Source organism: Athene cunicularia (assembly GCF_003259725.1).
Source record: "Athene cunicularia isolate RWA chromosome 5 unlocalized genomic scaffold, athCun1 chr5_part3, whole genome shotgun sequence".
Taxonomy (NCBI): Eukaryota; Metazoa; Chordata; class Aves; order Strigiformes; family Strigidae; genus Athene; species Athene cunicularia.
The window spans coordinates 9520853-9543179 of NW_020799103.1; the positions used below are offsets into that span (position 1 = coordinate 9520853).

The following is a 22327-nucleotide window of genomic DNA, read 5'->3' on the forward strand; positions in this document are numbered from 1 at the left end:
CGATGGCCCCGCGGGCGGGGTTGCCCTCCTCGGGGAGGGGAGCGGGTGCGGGCGGTGCCGGAGGGCGCAGGGCCCGGGGGCTGCTCCGGCCGCAGGGGAGGCAGCTGGGATGGAGCAGGGCCCGCGGGGCCGGGCCCGGGACAACGCGGGCACGAAGCGGCTGGTGGCTGTCAGCTGGCCGGGAGGGACAAGGGCGGTCAGCGCTGCTGGCACGGCGGCTCTGCCTTCTCCACACCCCCTGCTCCTTGGCAGGAATGGGGCTCCGAGCAGGCAGGTCCTTGGGCAGAGATACTGCCTCTTGGTTCTCGTGTCAGATCATATATTCGCACTTTCAATTCTGCTGTCACATGGGTAGAACCCAGTAAAAATGGAACTAGGGAATAATACAAAAGATTAAGTACATTCAGCAATATGCGGAGACTTGTTTACCAGGTTGAAGTGGGTTGGGGCAAGTGAGTGACTGAAATCCTAAGAACGTGTGATCAACAGCACAGTGCATTATCTTTGGAAGATGTAGAATATACCCCAAATATTTGGGTAAACGAAAAAAATCCTACAAGAGTTGATCTCCCTCCGTCTTCAGCAGATCACTGTGACAGTTTCTGCTATGTATTTTCTGACAGAACTGTGTATTTGGCATTAAATACTCTTTCTGCTGGTTATGCTTAGCAGCAGTCTCACAGGACACAAGCGGATGCCTTTGCTTCCCCCTGCTTGTAGTTGTTAAGTCATCTGGATTTTATTTTTTCCCCTTGGTTCTAAAAGGTACTCTATGAAAACTACCTGCTAGTAACAAACTGTGACTTCCAACATACTCTAGCATGCTTGGTAATATTTTAATTTTGTAATGTGAGTAATACTTTTCATATGGATGTTGTTTTTTTCTGTAACAAAGTAGTATTTGAATATAGGCCAAGGTTAATTTGAAGATTGGGAGGCAACCCAAAGTCTGTGTTGCATAAGGAGTCATGAGACCTTAAGATAGAAAGGGGGAGGACTTATTAGAATTTTAAAGTGACTTGTATAAGGTGCAAAGTATCAGTAATGCCTGGAAGTATGTACTTTGATGTATGGTGTTTACAACAGCTGTGACTAAATTTCTCCTGGCTTTGTTTCCCTTCTTTCTGTCATGGGGGTTAGTGCTGTAATGAAATACACATGCAGATTCGAAAGTTCTTATCTTCTAAGGTTTTGACTGTATGCAGCTCCCAACCATATGAAAATAATGGCATCAAGCAAACTCAAGCCCAAAAGTAATATGACAATTCTTCTTAAAACTACTTTTCTTTGTCTCTCCCTTTACGCTGACAAACTTGTTTTGTGTGCCACACATAACATGATCCTGAAACTAAAGTAAATGTATCCTACTGTTTAAAAAAAAAAAAAGTTCTAACTTGAACGCCAGGAAGAACTTTTCAGATAGTCTGCCTACACAAAACAGTTTGTACAGCCACAAAGCTGTTAAATTTTTTGATAGGTTTAGTTTCAAAAAGTTGTGGGTTTAGCTACTACTTCTAGTAGTCTTCGATGTTAGCATTATAGCAGTGGTTTTGACAATATAGCCAGTTGGTTTGAGAAGGGCTGTATTACCTCTACAAACATTTATTCTTTGTTGCATGCATAGTTTGCAAATAAAATGCAAGGGTTTTTTTCTACCCTTGAGGTGATCAAACAGAAGGTATTAAAAACGCATAGGTGAATCAAAAGGACTCAAAAAGTCTCCCTAAGTCTAAGAATGCATTTATTTATACCTTTTCCTTGTCTTTTACCAAGCTTTTGCAAGGACTTTGTAGAGGAGAAGGTCATAGGTGTTGGCATATGCATTATAGTCCTGCCACTGCATGGTTAAACCTACAGGGCTGCTTGGAATTTATGAAGAACTCCAGGATAAACAGGGCTCTAATTCAGCATAATTTTTGCATTTCTTAATGGGCTGAGTGAAACCTGATTGCTGCTTCATGTCATAAGTATTAGTGACTTTAACAAGTCAGTGTATGGACTGGAGGGGTCTTGAGCTGTGTTATGTTAAGAATGTTACCAGAATGTACTCCCTAAGTTTGCTTTTCTTCAAATTATAGTAGTTGGAATTCATAAATGGTGCTGAAGCTGTCCACAGGCTTTTTGAGTGACAGGCTGCCTTGGAGTGAGGAGGAAGTGGAAGTCTATGTAAACGCAGAACATGTGGCAAGGATGGAAATGTCTAATGAATGGTAACACAAGGAGGTTGGAGAGGGAAATGCAGAAGCTGTTAGTAGGATCTGTTCTCTTTTTTTCACATTACAGTGAGCTTGCCTGTCTTAAACGAGTATGGCAGAGTCATCAATATGAAAAAAATCAAATTATGGTTAGGAAAACTAATACATTGGGTTTTATCTATGAGAAACTTGAAGCTTTTAATCAGCAAAACTAATGAAAATAAAAAAAATATTGGTAGTGCTGGAAATGTGATATTTTTTTAAAAAAATTGATTCTCCCTAAGCAAGCTCTGCAAAAAATTTTTAACCAAAAAGTTCGATCAAAAATGTCGTGATATGTGAGCATTTTACAGTCTCTGCAGACTGTACCCTTTTCTAAGAAAGGGGTCATCAAAGTAGAGGCTTGAATGGGTGTCAAGATAGGTTGTTTGTAGTTTTCATACCTCAGTACACAAAAGATGTCAGCATAATGAGCTGATAATATAATTATATTAATTTGTGTTTGGTGAGTATCTTGGAGTAGAATATTTTACATTTACTAGACTGAATCATGAAATGGATGAATGAGCTTTTTCCTAAAGTTCTTTGAATATGGTAGTGTAATTCTAGTTGCTTTAATACATGAAATTAAATTCTAATTCAAAACATTCATTTGTAACGGCAATTTAAGTAATTTCTAGTTTAAGATGATAGCTAAAACATAATAAGATGACCTATTTATGGGTGCTAAATTATATGGGGCCTGTATGTTAGGATAGCATTTTAAGAAGTTGAACTCTTGGAACTTCCCGTGCAGTCTGACTAGGTGATTTCTCAGTGGGTGGTGAAATTCTTTTATTTGGCTCATTTAAAACTGAGGAAAACATACATGTGATATTTAAGCAGCAGAAAGAATATTGGGAACAGTTTCTACTCTTGCATATTTCCCTTGATAAACTATAGATAATGTTTTAATTGAAGCAGATACTCCTTTGTCTTAAGAATGCTTTAAATAAAGCTAAAGTGGTGACTTTCCTGTAAGTTCCAGAACATCAATTTCCTGTTTGTAACCAGATATACACTGTCTTTTTTTAAATGTTTGTACAAATTTCAGTGTAGGTTAGGATGACAAGCATACTTTAGGAACTTATGCTTATAGCTTTGTGCTAATGAAGTAGTGAATGAAGAATAAAGAACTTTTTTTAGGTATTTTGGGAATTCAGGCCAGCTAAAGTAGTGTGTGTTGCATATAACTAAGAACGCATTGGGAATGAAGTTATCCTGTCCAATGTCTTTCATGTGGTTATTTGTGTACCTGAGTTAAACAAAGGTGTATCTAACTCTCCCTGTATACTCTGCCTTGTCCAGAATAGATGTGTAGATGTGAATAATTGTTGTCTTTGTGGGTTGCGTCCTGGGATAAAAAAAAAAACCCAAGCAACATGGAGGCTGGTCCAGTTCAGTAACTTCCATGAGATACAGATGGGAATTCTGTCTGTTTACAGCAATTAAAACACTTAAAGCAGAACTTAGATTGTCAGTATAAAAATTGGAACACCATAAAGTTGCTGATATAATAGTGAAGGCCTTCTTGTCAGGAGCTACTTTTTCCTTCTCTTCACCATCCCTTTTCACTTCTAGAACTTTAACAGAAGGAGAATTAGTCAGGAGAGGATGAGTGAGTTTATTTTGGTGCACTTCCCATGGGTCAGGTGCCTGGATGCTGCTGGCAGAAGAGGGTAGGAGGTACAGATTGAGAGCCCTTATGGTGTATGTCAGATTAGTGCAACATATAACCATGGAATTAGTGTTAACTGGTCATAATCTGTGACTTGGATATTTGAGCTTACCCTGTTGCAAACTTTTTTCTGTTGTTTGTGGTTTTGGTTTTTTTTTCCCCTTTGTACTAACTTCTATTCTGTTCTATGTCCTTTACAAGCATCGCCCTGGCTCCTAACATTTAATGTACTCCAGGAAAAACTGACATCTACAACCATCAGGTCTCTGGAGCTGATGTACCTTCCTTGCTGTGTTTTCTACGGTACCCAGTAAAATAGGACTGTTGCCTTAGAGGAGCGTTATGACCCCATATGTGATGCAGATAAAGTCTCTTCTACTGGGATTTTTTTTTTTTTTTAAAGAAAGTGGGTGTCACTCAACTATAGTACTACAGACTTCCAACAGATATTTCTTGGAGTGGCTGTTTTTTCAGGTACAGGGTCACTCCTACTGTACAAGATACTGCAGCTCTAAGTAGCCTATGAGAATGGTTGACTTCAACTTGGTAGGGAAGGGAGGGAAAAAGTTGAGTATGGGCTCTCTTGGGCAGTTTCTTTAAAGACAATAGTGATGTTAGTAAAAATAACTTAAAATGTTGTGGTTGGCAGTAGGGCTTCTCAGAGCTTTTATAAGTTGTAGTCCTTCTATTTTTCAAGAGTCTAGAATGATGATTCCTCAGGTGCTCTTGCTAATGTTATTTTCCATAGCTCTTCTAGATTAACAGTAGTCATGAGTACCCCTTTTTAGTCTTTATGCTGTGTGACTGTAGTTCTTATGGTTCCATCCCTGTACTGACATTATCATCCTTCCTCTCCTTTCTCCCTTATTACTTTCTAGCAGCTACTCTTTTCCTAGCTCGCTCTCTCCCCATCCTCTCCTGTTGAGGTAGGGGCAAACTGAACCTCAGTGCATGTTTTAAGGTTGACACGTCATATTTTTTGTGAAGCAAGATAGATAATCTTAAGTAATACTTCTGAACCATGGAAAACATTCTTGGTTTATACATGATATGAACTCCCCTTCTTAAATAGTCCCAGACATAGCTGTCTATAGTATGGTGATGATTTAGTTATTTTTTGTAACCAGTTCTGGATTTGTATGTATCTTTGTATGTATCTTGCTATATATTCATGTGACATGTAATGGTTGAACAGGCATGCACATCGTGTGACTTAAATATAGAGGGTTTTTGATTTTTGGTGGTGTGATATTGACTGTCTCTTGCTTTCAGAAACCAGATGTCTTGACTACTGGTGCTGGGAACCCAATAGGAGATAAGCTTAATATTCTGACAGTAGGACCACGTGGACCACTTCTTGTGCAAGATGTTGTTTTCACTGATGAGATGGCTCATTTTGACAGAGAGAGGATTCCTGAAAGAGTCGTGCATGCAAAAGGAGCAGGTATGTTTAAAAACACATACTTTTTCTCTGTATAGAATTAGACTTTTAAAAGCTTATGAGTTAAAATGTAGATTGTGACATATAAATTGCATTATATTATCCATAATTCAGTGTTCCAGAATATAATAATTCTATATCAACAATGGTGGTAAGGCCTCATTTAAAAGAATTTAGTGTCAAAACTTGAAGCACTGAAAAACTGTTTAGAAAAATAAAGAGCAAAAATGTAGTTATAGCCCTTAGATTTTTACTGTATTTGCTGTAATCTCTGCTTCCTCTGTCTGTTCCTCCATAGTACCCCATTCTTCTGGAAGGAAAGACTTCCCCATCTCTATTTTAATGGCTGTTTGCATGTTAGAGATTCTTGTCTTTGTCATCTGATGTATCTGTCTGCCAAAGCAAGACGATGATCTAATAATTAAAAAAACTAAACCAGCTCGTTTTCGTTATTGATCTTAGTAGGGTAAAACTGGCACCTTTTGATTTCTGCTACGTGTTACCCTAGAAGAAGAAAATATGGGACAATTTATAATGTGAATGTACATGGGGAAAAATTCTTCTGTGGGGTGGAAAGAATTTTGTTGTTTCATCCAGTTTACAGGTGGACCAAAAGTTCTGCAACGTGTATCAGGATTAAATACTTATCTTGCTCTGAGGTAAATAAGCAAATCTTGGCAGAAGAGCATCCCGAAACCTACTGTTTGTTGTTTTGCCCAGTAGAAGTGAGGTCTGTGTTGCTGCTGGGAACAGTTAACAATTGGTTAAGGAGGGAAGAGTGAGCACATATGCAGTATGCAAATAGTACTTTGTGTTAAGTATATTTAATTTTGTGAAAATAGTGTTTTAGTGCATAGATATGAACTGTGTTTACGTGTATTTCCATTTCTTTTGACTTAAAGTTGTGTGTTGGACCACAATAAAATAACAAATGCGTTGTTACTGTATCTAGATCTGATATTTTGAAATTGCTTTTCTTCAGGAGCCTTTGGCTATTTCGAAGTCACTCATGATATTACCCAGTATTGCAAGGCAAAAGTGTTTGAACACGTTGGAAAGAGAACTCCTATTGCTATACGATTCTCCACTGTTGGTAAGACTCTGAAGTTACTGTGTATTTTCTTATGTGTGCCATAGTTACACTGATAGCAGCGTTTGCATTATGGAGCACTTCATGTACTTAAGGTAGTTTGAAATCCTTTCTGCCAACCAATTCCTCTTCTGTGAATTTCATTTAAATTGTAAGACCTTAAGCAGCTTCCGCATCTTCCTGCCAGAGCTCTCTGTAGAAGCTTTTCCATGTGAGAGAAAGGATAGCCTGAGCTATTTTTTTTCCTGGCAGAAAGCTTGCTTTGTTTCTGAATGGATTGTAATCAACGCTAGCATTGCTGCAGTTTAACACTTGGAAATTAAATACCTATAATCTCTTATGCTGTAGGAATGTTTTGGGGATGAGTGCTGTAAGGCAAATACTAGACAAAGAAAAACAAGCAGTCTTCCATAAATAAACTCTTATTTCTTAGAGCTGAATGCATAAACTAGTAAAATCTTATATTAGCTAAAACATGCATTAGGATCAATATCTTGTCTGATAAAAAAAATGATCTTTCAAAATGTATATGTTACTACTTTATCTGTTTTAAAAGAAAATAAATTCTTAAGAGAATTTGGTTTTGGAAGTAGTATTGGAGAGAAAACAATAGTCCAGCAAGGCTCAAGGAGCTGCTGGTTTTGGCCTACTGGCTTTTCCCTGCATCACCAAAATTTAAGGGGTCATGGAACATTATATGGGGGAAAGACACGCAGCGAGTTTGATCTGCAGGCTGTGTGCTGAAGTAGGTTGTTGCATCGTTACCTTTTCTTTCCCTGCTCTGTTTGAACACGTTTCTTCCTAGCTGCTGTTCTGTAGCACACAATTATTTTCTTTTAATGAGAGAATGAGTGTCTTTGTTATTTCATCATGTTGTTTAGCATTAGCTGTTCCTGAATACTTCTGGAATGCTTTTGCTCTAGTGTAGTTACCTACTGAAAGGACTGGTTTTGGTTAAAGCAGGAGGGGAACTAAAAGGGTTACAACTCTTCTATAAGTTCCTTTTTTATTAAGTATACTGTTTAGATTGCTACCTTCCAAATGAGAGCTTTCACAGTGGGATTTGATGCACAGAAACTAATGTGGTTTTAGCTGATTCAGCCTCATAATCTGATGGGTTTTTTACTGATAATGCAAATTTCATTCTTAATTGGTTCAAGTGGATATACTTTTTTCTTCCTTTTAACTCTGGCGTGAATGCTTGTGTGGGTGTCTGTTCACACTTTGGAAACTTCCAGTGCCTGAAGTATTGTTAAAAATACGCCAAAAAACCCTTGGTATAGAAAATACTTTAATAACCCCTACCCTTTTAGGATTTATGGCATATTCTGAAGTTCTATATTTTTATGCTTAAATTTTGTCTGCATTTCCTATCATAACGCTTCTGTATGTTCATGTGTTTCTTCAAGCTGGAGAATCTGGGTCAGCTGATACAGTTCGTGACCCTCGAGGCTTTGCAATGAAATTCTATACAGAAGAGGGTAATTGGGATCTTGTGGGAAATAATACCCCTATCTTCTTTATTCGGGATGCATTGTTGGTGAGTAAGCACAAAAGATGAGGGTGCTTTGGGAAAGAGTCCAAAAGCTCATTCCCATCTTGTTCTTGCTTTGCTGAGAAGCAAACACTGTGTTTTGACATAGTCAAACTTTGTTAGGTGGTCTGAACATTTTTTACTTGAAAAGGTGTTAATTAAAAAAAATAATTAAGAACTAATGCTTGATAACTTAAGTGGTTTTGTAGCACAAATAGCACAGGCATTTAGTTGTATTTGCTAGTGCATATGCCACAGCAGAATAGCCAGCAAGTACGTACATCATAATGTTTTTAACTTCAGATCTGATCAGTTTTGTCTTTTAGTATAAGTTTAACAGCATTTTGTAAGTAGAGGGGCTTTTCGTTGAGTGGAGGAGCTCTGCACAGATATTTTATAATATCTCTGTATTTGGTTAGGAGTCGGGTATTCAGTAAAGTTCAGATACACAAATTTGAAAAGATTTTCCTCACACTTTATCAATCAGATCAAAGCTAAAGAATGCTTTCAACAGCCTGTTTGTCCTAATTGCAAATGTTTCACTTTCACAGACCAGTAAAATTAGGATAATTAATTTGGTTGTAGGAGGTCTATGACAATAGAAGATTGGGTCTTTTTTGCAGTGATCTTAAAGCTTTTTCTCATCTTCGTGTGCTGTTTATTTCATAGTTAAGTGTATTGAAAAAATCCCTTGTTTTGTACCAGGAGTTGCTTAGTATACCCGTCACATTTTTTTTGAGATATTACAGGACTTTTTTTTTTTCCTCTCCCTCCTCCATTTACGGACAAATTAGTTTCCGTCCTTCATCCATAGCCAAAAGAGGAACCCTCAGACTCATTTGAAGGATCCAGACATGATGTGGGACTTCTGGAGTCTTCGCCCTGAGTCTTTGCATCAAGTAAGGTTCCCCTTTGACTTCATTTTATATATAAGAAACTCATGTTATAATAGCATATATTTTAAAATACCTCTTTTCCATGCTTTATCTAGAAGTCTACATAATATTTTAGGAAAAGTAAAGGTGAAAGGCTTACAATGACTTTTAAGGCTATTAGTATGTGTATCTAGCCTTTTTTCTTTTAAAGACTCTGAAATGCGTGGGATTCTTCTGTTTTCATAGTCATATCTTACATGGAGATGAAGGGGTAGTTGCCAAGTTTTCTGATACTAAAGCAGTGGAGATACTGGTGAAGAGCAAACTGTTAACGTTGGAGAGCAGTAAAATACTGGGAAAGTAATGCTATCACATATAAGCTTATTTAAAGATGTATGTTGTGTAGTGTGTTAGATCAACTCCAGAAATGACTAGAATTTGCAGTGCATTCTAATTATTCTGGAATGTATCTAAGCAGGTTACATAAAAAAGCTAATAGGAAATTAAAAATGCAGCTGTAACTTTTTTTTTAAAAAAAGCCTTTTAACTGGAAAAAGTACCACAAGCATTGTTTGTGATCATAAACCTGAAGAAAAGCAGCATTTTGAATGTTTGCATGGTGGGATGTTTACGGCTCAAAGGCTTTGAAGAACTACTTGTTAATGACTTCAGTTTTCAAATTTTGTCTTTTAACCTGAAAAAAGTTCTTATTTATATTTGTAACTTAAATTATCCATGCTTACTTGCTTTTTACATATAGGGGAAATCATAACATTAACCTAGTGATAATGTCTTGTACTTCACATAGGCATGTGGGCATAAAACTTCACATAGGTTTATTTCACGAAGTTGTTCTTCGTGCAAAGCCAAAACACTCTTCTTTCATTAACAATCTTAAAACTTATTCCTTGAGGAATTTCTAGTTTAAGTAATGTTAAGCTGGTGATGCAGATTAATGCAGTAAACAAACTTTGTCTCAAATGGTCACTTTATCCTTGAACTGGTGAGTCCATTAATATTGTTTGTTCCTTCTCTTTAGGTGTCTTTCTTGTTCAGTGATCGTGGTATTCCTGATGGCTATCGCCATATGAATGGATACGGCTCACATACTTTTAAACTGGTTAATGCTAGTGGAAGAGCAGTTTATTGCAAATTCCATGTGAAGGTACTGATCTTTTTTTCCAGTTATCTATTGGAAATATTTTTCATATTGGATAAAAAACAGTTTAGACAGTGTCTAAAAATATTCTGTGACTTTGCAAGTTTTAATTCAGAAAAGACTTGTTAGTGCATAGACTCAATCAAAAAGCTATGTGGTGTTTTTATATCTGTTCCATGCCTTTTACAAATATGATGAGATCACTGGTCCTGCTATGACACAATAGTCTAGTAAATACTTACTGTTTTGCCAGTTATTAGGCCTAGCATAAAGGACACGGCCAGCATAAAGATGAACCAATAACCAAATTGTATTTGATACAAAAGGGTCAGTACACGGGTGAGCGCTGGGGGTACAAACAAGTCAATCGGGTTATACGTAATCGACATCAATCCCACTGACCCGAACAATGACACCGCATGACCAACGATGGGTGGAATAAACAGTGAAATAGTCTCCCATAGAAGGGATGGGAGACAACTGAGTCAACAAGCCAAACACATAAGACCAAGGAAGCCACATACTGAATCTCTACACAGCCTGCTTTTACAAAAGCCAGGCCTGACTGGAGCCCAGTCTCAGGGAGGCAGGAGGTCCTTCCCCAACAGGAAGCTCTGCACAGGGCATCCACCTCAGACAGACACTGCCCCTTCCTGCAAGTGGTCCCAGCTTTTATCCCTAAGTGGGACACCTGACCTTTGTTTACTTCATGCGGGACACTTGGGGCTCATTTACCCAATGGCTCTCCCTGCCAGGCCAGTTGCACCCTGGAGGGAAGCCTAAAGGCAAACTCATCACCCCTTTGTGAAGGGCTGTGGAAATCACCCATATCTCAACCTTAATTTGGGGCTTGGGGTTGAAACCCCAGCATTTCAACGATGAAAAACTCTTCTTTGTGGAGCTGTCTCTTATTGGAGAACTCAGTCTACTTGTATAATGAGCTCTGAGCACCTAGCTCAGGTTACTGCTTTTCAGCCTCGTACCAGTAGGTGTTTTGGGTGTGAAGCTGTGTCAGAACTTCCCATGAAAATCCCTTGCTGTCATTCAGATCAGGTACAAGAATCCTCCAGCCCTTTGGAAATGTGTTTTATTCAGTGTCTGATATGTTCCTGTTTCATGTTCATGGCTACACAGTAGCTTGGATTCAACAGGTGCTTCCTCAGATAAAAGTTCTCTGTCTAGATCTGGGTTTTGTTCCCATTTATATTCTGGATATGAGCTGCATTGATCTAGTATTTTTAAGATGACCTCAACTGTATACTAGAATAGAAGAACTTTGTTTCCAAGACCTCTGTAACTGAAGCTCACAGAACCTCACAACTTCCACACTTTTCTGAGAAAGCAGTCTCTAGCATATCTTGCTTGAGAACAACTTCCCTTTGAAATTTTAAAGGCAATACAGTTTCTTGCCTCCTTAGACTTTAGTGGAGGCTGGACACCTACCTTTGAAGCAAGACTTTGGAAACCATTCTGCTAAAATAAGAGGCATTGTATAGCAGCTTTTAGCCTTCAAGTTGTCAAAACCTTATTAAATAAGATTTTTAGTTAGTGGAATTTTTTTAATTACAAATCTTATTAAAATACATTCTTATTAATGACTTTTGTAATACCTTCTGCATGTTTTAACTGATGTTACTGCTTTTACTGCTTCTAGACTGACCAGGGTATCAAAAATCTTTCTGTTGAAGAAGCAGGAAGATTGGCTTCTACTGATCCTGATTATGGAATACGTGATCTTTACAATGCCATTGCCAAGGGGGACTATCCATCATGGTCTTTCTACATTCAAGTTATGACATTTGAAGAAGCAGAGAAGTTTCCATTTAATCCTTTTGATTTAACTAAGGTATCTCTGATAGTGTTGTTAATACTCAGTTTCAGCTAGGTTAAGAAAGGTCACGAGATCAAACTGTAGCAAATGCCAGAACTGAGCTTATCTCTTAAGTGTAACGGTTCCTATGGAGCAGTGCTGTTTTCTTACTAGTCTCTGTCAATGAAGTTTGTCCTTTTTACTCTTCCCTTCTTTTTTTATAGCGCACTCTTTATTATATGGTCATGACGAGTCAGAAATTCTGGAGATGAAATTATATTTATATATCTGATGTTACTCTTCCTCAGTGAAATATGGACAGGGCTTGATTCCAGGCCTGTAGATCACAGCTGTGCTGCATTTCCAAAGCATGATCTCAGATTGTGCAGTCACACTCTGAGCTCGCTAGTTCTAAGTATTTTTGGTAATGTAACTTCTGGTTGTTGGTCTGATTTCATCAGACTTTCAATTACTGTTCCAAGGAATAGCCTGTTGAAAGATACTAATGTAAATTTGTATTGCCTTTTTGTTTTTTCTCTAATGTTGCTGTTCTAAAATGGCTAAAGACTTCTGAACTTGAAAGCACAGGCTAAGATGACAAAGAAAAGGATAGTTGAGCTGCTTACATTTTGAGGTAGCTGAAAACAATCATGCTACCAGTTCCACCTACGATATTACATTCCTGGGCAGTTTTTCAAGCGCCTGTGGGTCTTTAAGAATTCAAGTTCTGAGATTATGCTGGAATGATGAAATAAGTTGCACTAATACTCTGTATTAATTGCAAAAGTCGTCTTAAAATAAGATATTTCTCAAAATGTTTGTGAGCAAAAAATAAATTTCTTCAGTAATGTATTTTCTCAGTTAATACTTTAAATCGGGCCAATGCTGCCTAGTAATTGCTTAAGCTGCATAATACTAGAGTAATGTTGATTTTAATGTATGTGTGTTATGTCTTCCAGATTTGGCCACATGGCGACTACCCTCTCATCCCTGTGGGAAAGGTTGTCTTGAACAGGAATCCTGTGAATTACTTTGTAGAGGTAGAACAGATGGCGTATGATCCTAGCAACATGCCACCTGGCATTGAACCTAGCCCTGATAAAATGCTGCAGGTAAATTAAAATGCACGTAAGATTTTACCCGAAGAGCATTACGTTTGCTTTGCTGTTTGTGAAAGCATTCCTATCTCTATTTGGGTAGCAGCTGTAAACTTGACAAATAGAAAGCAACTGATATTCTTTTTTTAATTTATTTTTTGGTGGTTGTTTTTAATGAGCGCCATTTGATGTGCTTATCCAAAATTTAAAAGTAAAGAGAATGGGAAAGAACTAAAGGAACAGAAAATCTAGAACTCAGAAGACTTCTGCAAAAGCTATCAAAGTTGATGGGGAAATCTGTCAGTGTGGTGAGAAGTATGGGATAAAACCATAACTGCAGTGCATATTTATTCATGCTTTTACGGTATATCTTAAAAGTATAAACTGTTAGTAGTATGACAGGTGGACTTCAAATGTTATAAAATATGGATGTAACTAATCCCTGATACAAACCATGAGACTGTTATTTAAAAGTAGTATCAGATCTCTTACATGTCAAAGTATCTGGTAAGAGTGGCTGCAGTAGACTATACTGTCTGCAGTGTCATGGGTGTTAGCATGTTATGCTTTTTTGGATTAAAACCAGATTGTTACAAGTGATATCCATGGAAACAAGATACTTTGACAGTTTTAACTGGATAAACTCTTGAACCATCATGCAGTTCTTTTGTTTTACTTCTCTTTGCTCCCACAAACTTCATGGTCAGAATCTGCTGTCTTGGCATCCAGATGTCACTAGAACTGCTTCAGATTCAGTTCAGTAAATAAGGGACTAACATATTTCAGAGAGAACCAATTTTTAAATCTAAGGTTGAAAATAAGTAGAAAAATACTGTATTATTCCTTAGTATTAGCACTGTTATAGTCAACTTTCATCTCTACATGTGTAACCATTTTTCTGCCTCAGAATAGGTTTAGCCTATTAGCCTACCAAAATTAGTAAGAAATACCCAAGCTGCATAAATGCAACTCAACCTGCCATTCTTTGCTGGTATTCCAGCAAAGTTAGTTAGTGGCCGAGTGTCATTTTGGACATAATTTGAAGTACGTCAGGAAACAGTCTTCTCTCTTTTACTATTTAATGTATAGTGCTTTGAATTAGCATATACCACTTAAGTGATCTTATTCATCAAGTAGTAGTTAATGTTTGTGATCAATGTTTTAGGGTCGTCTTTTTTCGTATCCTGACACTCATAGACACCGTCTAGGACCTAACTATCTACAAATTCCTGTGAACTGCCCCTTCAGAACTCGTGTGGCCAATTACCAGAGGGATGGACCAATGTGTGTTTCTGACAACCAAGGTAATAATGAAAATATATTTGAACATAATGATACTTATACTGAAGAATTCAGAACAGAAAAGTTCACAGGGGATTTAAGATACTTGCTAAACAGATGGGTTTTTTGGATATTACTAACTTGTTATACTATAATAAATGCTACTTTTTCTCCTTAACTATTTAGTGTCTCTTGTGACTCTTTGCCCCCGCTCAAACATCACTGTTTTAACTTCCTGAGCTTCAGACTTCCCAGCCTATCTGTTTTTTTCTTTTATGTGAAAACTGTTCCTTACCTCTCATAATCTTTGTCAACCTTTTGGTACCTTTCCTTGTATTACTGGGTCCTTTTTGGCCCAGTTGGCCTTGCATGCAGTTGTTATGAATTCACTGTATGCTTTTTTCTGTAGAGTGCCCTAAATTTGTCCATGTGCTGTTCTTAATATTTTTGAACTTGTCTCTCACCAGCAGTCAAAGTAATTTACTTAAAATTGTCCAAATGAATTCAAGATCTATTTCATGTTAGGTAATGGCCTGTCTTAGAACCCATGATTGTGCATGTATAAAGTTACATACATTTCTGTTCCCAGTGTGAATTACATGGCAAATAAAATTGTTTTCGGAAAAGCAATTTTGATACATTCTTTTGGTATCATGAGATTGTGTCAGTATAAATAGCTAGCTTTGATTCTGGCTAGGTTAAATTTTACAGAGGCTAAGCTGTCAGTTTATTATTTGCTCCCTTTTCAGGTAAATGTGAGTGTGTTGAATAGTACTAGTCCTCACACAAATCCTTGAGGAGGGTCTACCTGATTAATTCTTACTGCAAAAAGTGATTTTATTTCTTTTTCCTGTGTTCTTGACAGGATGCTATTTGTTAAGATACTGATTTTTATCTTCTTAGCCCCTGTTTGAGGGAGCTTGTTGAAAGCATTCTTATCATTGCACTTATTTGTGTGTCCTCTTTGTCTGTTGTCACTCTTGTACAAGTATTGAGAATCAAAACTTAACTGTAAAACGTAAGTGTGCTTGTGTAGGTTAGAGTGCACTTTGAACATCTTTTTTTAAGACTTTAAAAGAAGCACATGGATATTCCTTACACCATTTCAGCCTTATGTGAAGTAGTTGATAGTCTCTTAACTATTAGTGTTTTTCCGTTTGAATATAACTTTTACTTTCTACAAGTCGACTCATTTTAAAACTTTTAAACGATGGGGGAAAAAATGAGGCTTTTCTTGTTTCCTGAAAAGTAGGATGTCTGTCATTTTTTATGTGCTTGTTTAGAATGTGTATGTATCCCTTCTATTAATCCAGGAAAGGCAACTTTGGGTGTTTGGACAGGGGGTGGGGAGTTTAAAAGCGTGAAAGCCAAGTGAAGCTTAAGAAGTGTTTAAAAACTTAAATAGGCCTTTAAGAGAAGGGTTGTTTGCAGAACACCCTCAGTCAAATGAATTCAGTAAAGTCCCTAGTTTATGTACCTTTCAAGACTTACAGAAACATAATTGTTAAAGGGGACTTAATTGAAGAAGTTCTAAAATATTAATTTGAAATGCTGAAATATGCTAGAGAAATAGTTTCACGGAGGTTAATTGCTACCTCTTTGTTTCTACTTCTAGGTGAAAATCTAATCTAAAAATGAGATGACATAAATGTATTTGTGAAATCTGTATTTACATTTTTTAAATTTAAAGACTTTCATATACTCAGTTCACTTCATTAAACTGCTTTGCTTTCTGATTTCCAAGAGATAGTGAAAGGCAAGAGTATAAATGTCAAGACTAGAACTTTAACTTCACCTCTGTTCAGCAGGTTATGTTCTGACAGCGTTTGCCCATTAGTGACTGTTTTACACCTGAGAGTAAACAAGGATACACTTAAGCTGTGCCTCATGTGAAAACTGCTGTATTCCTGTGAGCTGTGAATTCTAATACTTGATGAGGGAGGAGAGGGAAATACTTCTGAAATGAGAACTTGAAAACAGCTTCTCCTGTCCTAAAACAGATGTTTATTTTTTATGAAGTTCTGTAAATTCATTATGTATTTAAAATAAATCCCCTGTTTAGTTAAGATTAGCAGTGCTTCAAACAGGTAGATGAAAAAGTATTTTTAAGCTACCTTGGACTAAAACTTTGAATGACTTCCATGACTTTGTCTACTAAAATTGTCTGAGCAATGTTGTTGTAAGAGTGGCCAGGCCTCCTTATTTCTGAAACAAACTCATTTTTCCCTCAAGCTGTTGAAATTTGGTAATAAGTGCTGTTGAGCACTGATCTGAAGACACAGCTCCTGATGTTTAGCTGTATGTTGGCAGAAAAATGCTGACAGCTGCTTTTAATGAAGTGAATCATAATTGGGGAATTGATTTAAGTTCTGGGCAAAGAACTTTTTCTTCTGACTTAATCTGGCAGAGCTGGCATCTGATTGTTTGGAGTTTTTTTGGGGGGGGTGTTGTTTATCTTCAGGTGGTGCCCCAAACTATTATCCAAATAGTTTCAGTGGTCCAGAAGATCAGCCCATGGTAAAGGAGAGCCGCATGGCTGTTTCAGGAGATGTGCAGCGCTTCAATAGTGCCAATGAAGATAATGTGACTCAGGTATGATGTACAAAAAGGGTTTATATTGCTTATTACATAAGATGACTTTGTAGAGTAAGTCTAGTGAATATTAGTAAGAATCATTCACATATGGCTCCTCTCTGAGGCATCTGGATAACCTGAAGTTCAGCTCTCATAAGACCTTGGAAGATCCCCATACAGCTTGTTTTCATGAATAACTGAATTTTTGCTGACAGGATGGTTTGTGAATTCTCACAGCCCTTTGCCATCCATATTCTGAGCACAGATATCTAGAGGCTGTGACTTTGTCTTCTTGTGATTAGTGTATGCAGATAAGCAAACTAGAGTATGCATGAATGTCATGATCATCAATTCCTGCATTGGACCCCAACAGCAATAATTGTTTTCAGTAATTCAATAAACAACAGTTAATTCAAGCTAGAAATGGAAGGAGTTGTTAGCAGGTTTGAAAAAAAACAAAATCCCCCCAAAAACCCAACATCCAAACCACAAATTGGTTGCTTTTTGAGTATTTTTAAGTGTTACCTGACTAGTAAGTGAAAGCTATTCTTAGTAATAATGAATGCTAAAACTCCAGAATTATTGGCTGCTACAGATAGAATGACTTGCTTTGGGGAATTTCAGAATAAAACTTTGTTTCCAATGATAAGGTGCGAGAATTCTACACCAAAGTGCTGAAGGAGGATGAACGCCAAAGGCTGTGTAAAAACATTGCTGATCATCTTAAAGATGCACAACTCTTCATTCAGAAGAGAGCAGTAAGTGGCCTATTTCGTTTTTAGCCTTTGCTCTTTATTCCAGGTTTTCTTGCAGTCCTAGTACCTTGGTCAACATGGCAGTAAGCTTATGGAAAGGAAGATCAGGAATTTTTCTCTGAGAAGGCAACTTTTGGATTTTTCTTGTGCAGGAATTATCAATACAGAACATTTAAGTGTCTGCCTGTTTAGATAATATAAATAACATATAACATGTTCAAGTAACTTTTTCCTGATGGGAAGAATGGGCTTGATGTTGAACGTCAAGGATGTCATTATGTGTTTAGCTTGGTGTTTCAAAAATCAGGTGACTGCCAGTGTAATGTTCTACTCTTAACAAGAAGGCAGTGAGTGCCAGGGAGGGATTCAATCTTTATCCTTCCCAATGGAGCTTTGTTTGAGTCAGGAAAGAGCCCTATATGAGCGAACAGAAATAGTGCTTGAAGATGTTCATAGCTTGTTTCTGGCCATTCACAGTTAGACTTCTGGGAGAAAGTTTTTCATCCTTCTTCCTTAAGATATGTGCTGCTTGTAGGCCACAGGGCAGAAAATGTGTTAAAGAACACATTTGAAATGGAGGAAAAAATTCTTTTTGCCTTTTCTTGTTCTGTCTTCCTGTTTAGGTGAAAAACTTCACTGATGTTCATCCTGACTATGGTGCCCGTATTCAGGCTTTGCTGGACAAATACAATGCTGAAGGTGGGAAAAAGGTATGTTAATGATTTCTATAGTTGAATTTTGACTGACTGTGAATTATCTTAGCTTCTTTTGTAAATCAAACAAAGTGAGCTATTGATCTGGTTTCCCATTGGTTTAAATGGGAGAAGTCAGTGCATGCAGAATTACAGAATGAGGAAACATCACTCTAATTACATTTAATGACATGTTGATTAACCAATGATGTACAATTACTGTGTTTCAGTTGGGTTTCTGTAAGGCTTCTGGAAGATAACTCTGTGATATGCAATGTGTTCAGGTTGATTCTTCAGACCAAGTGATTACCCACTCTTTGTAATGGCAATGAAACATTTCCACAAGCCTCTCCTGGGCTCAGGGCTTGCTACGTACTATAACAACATGGTTGCTCCAAGTACCCTTTTTTATTTTTTTCTGAAATTCTCCTATTTGTAATGGAAATTTCTCTAAATATTTCTTTGTATTATTTTTAGGATGTAATTAGGACATATACACAGTCCACGTCTCGTGTGTCTGCCAAAGAAAGATCCAACCTGTAAAGCGTGCTGCAGAGACTTACTCTTGCGAATTTTGCGTCCTTACAACTGCAGGACAACCTGCTGAACATGTTAATGAATGTAGCAGACTTCCGCACAAACACAGAAGTGTTTTACAGGCTTGATTTATTAAGCTTTCAAGTGCCTGTATCTGTACTGGAAACTAAGTAACCCAAGCTAACAATCCTAGTGCCTTTCAACACTAGTGCTTTACTGCTTGTTAACAACACGTGTTTTAAGGAAATTCATGACTAAAAATTGTTTCTAGAAGCAAACATAAGTTTAATCAAAATACTGCTTCTTTTTTTTTTTTAATTGTAAAACTTCCCAGGCTAAATCACACAATAGAACTTCTGTAATGATACTGTGATTATCCTTATGGATAAACTTGTTCATGTTAAAAAGCTGATGTTGTTCAATATTTCTAATAAAATACTTATCTCTATGTATTTGTAGACATTTCCTTTGAATTTAATTTTTGGCCTTCCAGTAAGATGTTGGTTATGTCTCGTTCCTTATGATCGGAATGAAGACAAGTAGAAAGTTTAATCTGTAATATGTAAATTTTATTCTCAATATATATTTTGAGATAATCTTTGCTTACTAATGTTAGGTTGGGATATAACTAACCTAAAGATGTTTTCTTATTACATATACTTCCCAGTTAAATTGATTACATCTACATTTTGGAGAGGGGAGGAAATTGTTCTTTCTAACATCTAAGAATTGAAATAGAAAAAAACCAGAAAAATAATAATTTTTCAAGTGTCTTGAAATTAACTTCCAAATGCACGAATATTTTTATCTTGGCCCAAATCAAGCTCAAGCAGTTTCAGAACTATTCCTAATGGTTCTTGACTTTCTGTTATTTTACTGCTATAACCTGATATTGCTGTCTAATGATCAAGCCAGGGCTAGACTTTAATTGAAGTGGCATGTTTGTATGAATATGGGTATTTATAGCTAGATATATGTATAAAGCCTCATTTCAGGCATATTATAATGTTGCCTAGTATTTGCGATTTAGTTAATCAGTGCAAATGATTTTGGAACCCTTTGGATTGAAAGGTCTTCCCTATTATTCCTTAGATTGAAAGGAGTTCCTTTAGCTTAGTAATATTGGTTTTTGTCTTCTATCTTGTAGTGTAATCTTTAATCAGGCTTTACTAATTGGCACAAAATGGAAGCGTTTTTATATTTGAGAAATGAGAGCAATGTTTAAATGATAACTATGGAATTTCTGGACACTACCTTGGCTGAATCTGAGTAGTGGTTACCTAAGAAAGCATGTTGTCAGCATCTGAGTGTTTTACTGTACAAGCATACAACAAAGCCAAGGCTTAAACTACTGTGTTATAAGGGCAAAAATCCCACCTAGTATTTTTTCTTTAGATAATTATTTGGAAAGTGTTACCCAATTATGGGGTAATTAGCGTCCAAGCTGACTACTGAACTTTTGAATTAAAAAAATATATATAATCTGTCATACATGTTGCACACTGAAGTTAGTCCTAACAGACCAAAAGAGTTTCAGAAGTGTGCTCAGCAGGATCGGGCAATTCGCTGTGGATCTAAAGTCTGGCAAGTTTTAATAACTCCTCTGTTACTTCTTCCTCTTCCCTTGCCAAAGATTAACGTATATGTGTGATTAGCATTACTCCTAATTTTGAAATATTTGCTTTCCTTGTTTGCCTGCTGATGCTGCCTCATTAGCCATTTGCGTTGGAAAAAGCATGAATGCTGATACAAAGGATTTCAGAGCCCAGCTACTAGCTCTTAACTCAAGCAAATGTTATACAGATTTCAAATCATAGCAGGTTTTTTCTGTATTCAGTGCATTTCTGGGTGTGTCTCGAGTTGTGTTTTTTGAGTAGGAGTACTTCCTGATTTGACATTTAAGGGTGAATTGGCGTTCTAAGAAGTGATGGCAGATAAAGAAGAGTAGATATTAAGTGCTGTTTCATTAAATTGTAGAAAGCTACTTCTTTAACTTGTTTATCTGTAACTTACTGTGAAAAATTAGCTGTGGTATAGATGCAGTAAAATAATATGAACTGATGGCCTACTCTATTCTGGGATTCAACTGGTTTTTTAACTGATCAGCAGGTGGGAGCTGAAAGAGCTACATAAATGAGTGGGAATATTTCTTGCTGGAACACAGAATCCTAATGAGCTTTGGAAAAGAATAAGCAAGGCTTAATCTTTAATTTTGATTGTGTCTGCTAAATGAATTATGTTGTCTTCCTCTTTTTTTTCTGAAATAAAACCAAATTTTAAAATCTCTTGGCAACATGTTGTCTGTTTCCTGCATGAATGTTTTCGCATGGTTTATGTTAATCTAGAAGTTCATCTGTGTTTTGAAGGTTGTGTAAAAGCTGTTGAAGTTCTAGGTAATTTGTTTCTATTTCAGAACTTAGTTATTTGTCCTGCACAGGCTGACTGCCAACAGAGGCCTTGGATGCAAGGCTAATGCTTAGAATTCACATGTAGGCCCCAACGTTAAATTCTGCTCAGCTCTGATATGTGAAATTGCTTGTTAGGCACCTTGTCTTTAATTTCCTAAGCCTTCAGAAGAGGTACGTCTGTGGTACAGCAGTGTCTACGATTGTGTGTATTTTATGAACAGGAAAAAGTTGCTGTCCTGCTTTACTGTGGGTTTTGTTGATGATGCCTTACTTAAGCCCCTATTTGCTGAAAAACCTTTTGTTATTTTTGATCTAAACTTTGTCAAATTACAGAATCATCACAAGGTTATTTAGTTTTTCATTTTAGGGAAGTACAGTTCTTAACAGTTTGAGTATGTAGGGTTGAAATACAGCACTTGAAGTACCTCATAGCTACCATACAGCCTTTCAATAAGCTGTCAGTACAGAGGTTTATTCTACTGTCTGTATTAACCAAATGTTTGGTTCTGGTTTTATTGCAGTCATTCTGTTCCTAAATCCCTACTTCTTCTTTCACAGGTAAGGAAGGGTGTGCGTTATGCCTCGTTGTAAGGTAACCTTTACAAAACAGCTGAGAAGTATACCTACTGACTGTGTGGTGGGAAGGGCACTGTGACATGAACTTGTGGAGGTTTTAGCAGAGTGTTTAACACAGACAGCTATTTTTTTAACTTTGTCCAGGTGGCCTTTATCTGACTGTGCCCATAAGTGATTATCACTAATAAATTCTGTATTTTATACTAGTTTAGATTAGAGGTAGGCTAAAATGTGAATGATATCAAGTCAGGAAAGAAAATCCAAGCACTAAGGAATGAGAAAGAGGGAGAAAACATGTGCAGAAATGCTGAGGAGACCTAGAATGGACTAGGTAGGTACTGTGTACCTTCTGCAGCTGCCTTTGTTCCGAGAACTCAGTTTCAGTGTAGTTGTGCTTAAAGACTAACCCATGTTCTGTGCTGCTAAACTGACCATGACAAATATAATGCAGTAAAACTAGGCTTTTTTAAAAGGCACTGAGAGGGTTGGGCAACACTGGAAGAACAATAATGCTATTTTTTCAAATAAACAAGATAAATCCATTGACGGCTACTTATGGTGAGAATAAAAAGACTATTTACATGTC

General features: G+C 37.1%; 1 protein-coding gene across 2 annotated transcripts; it reads left to right on the plus strand.

Annotated features, from left to right (window-relative positions):
- Positions 1-611: 611 nt before the first annotated feature.
- On the plus strand, positions 612-21039 carry CAT (catalase). Of its 2 annotated transcripts, none has more exons than XM_026850810.1 (13): positions 612-4174; positions 5185-5356; positions 6336-6446; positions 7853-7983; positions 8772-8876; positions 9892-10017; positions 11666-11857; positions 12781-12933; positions 14084-14222; positions 16661-16791; positions 17424-17531; positions 18152-18238; positions 18698-21039. In XM_026850810.1, the coding sequence occupies exons 2-13, from the start codon at positions 5299-5301 to the stop codon at positions 18761-18763; spliced, it is 1407 nt and encodes a 468-aa protein (XP_026706611.1). In that variant the 5' UTR covers positions 612-4174; positions 5185-5298; the 3' UTR covers positions 18764-21039. The 2 variants fall into 2 exon arrangements, with proteins under 2 accessions (XP_026706611.1, XP_026706610.1); XM_026850809.1 differs by lacking the exon at positions 612-4174 and adding an exon at positions 4240-4386.
- Positions 21040-22327: the final 1288 nt, after the last annotated feature.

What these genes read in the sequence shown, in the direction of transcription:
- CAT (XM_026850809.1), top strand. Translation starts at nt 4,255, where the DNA reads ATGACCCCATATGTGATGCAGATAAAGTCTCTTCTACTGGGATTTTTT. An exon ending in ATCCTTTTGATTTAACTAAG is followed by an intron (nt 11,858 to 12,780) that starts GTATCTCTGATA and finishes TATGTCTTCCAG; the next exon opens with ATTTGGCCACATGGCGACTA. An exon ending in ATGCTGAAGGTGGGAAAAAG is followed by an intron (nt 18,239 to 18,697) that starts GTATGTTAATGA and finishes TATTATTTTTAG; the next exon opens with GATGTAATTAGGACATATAC.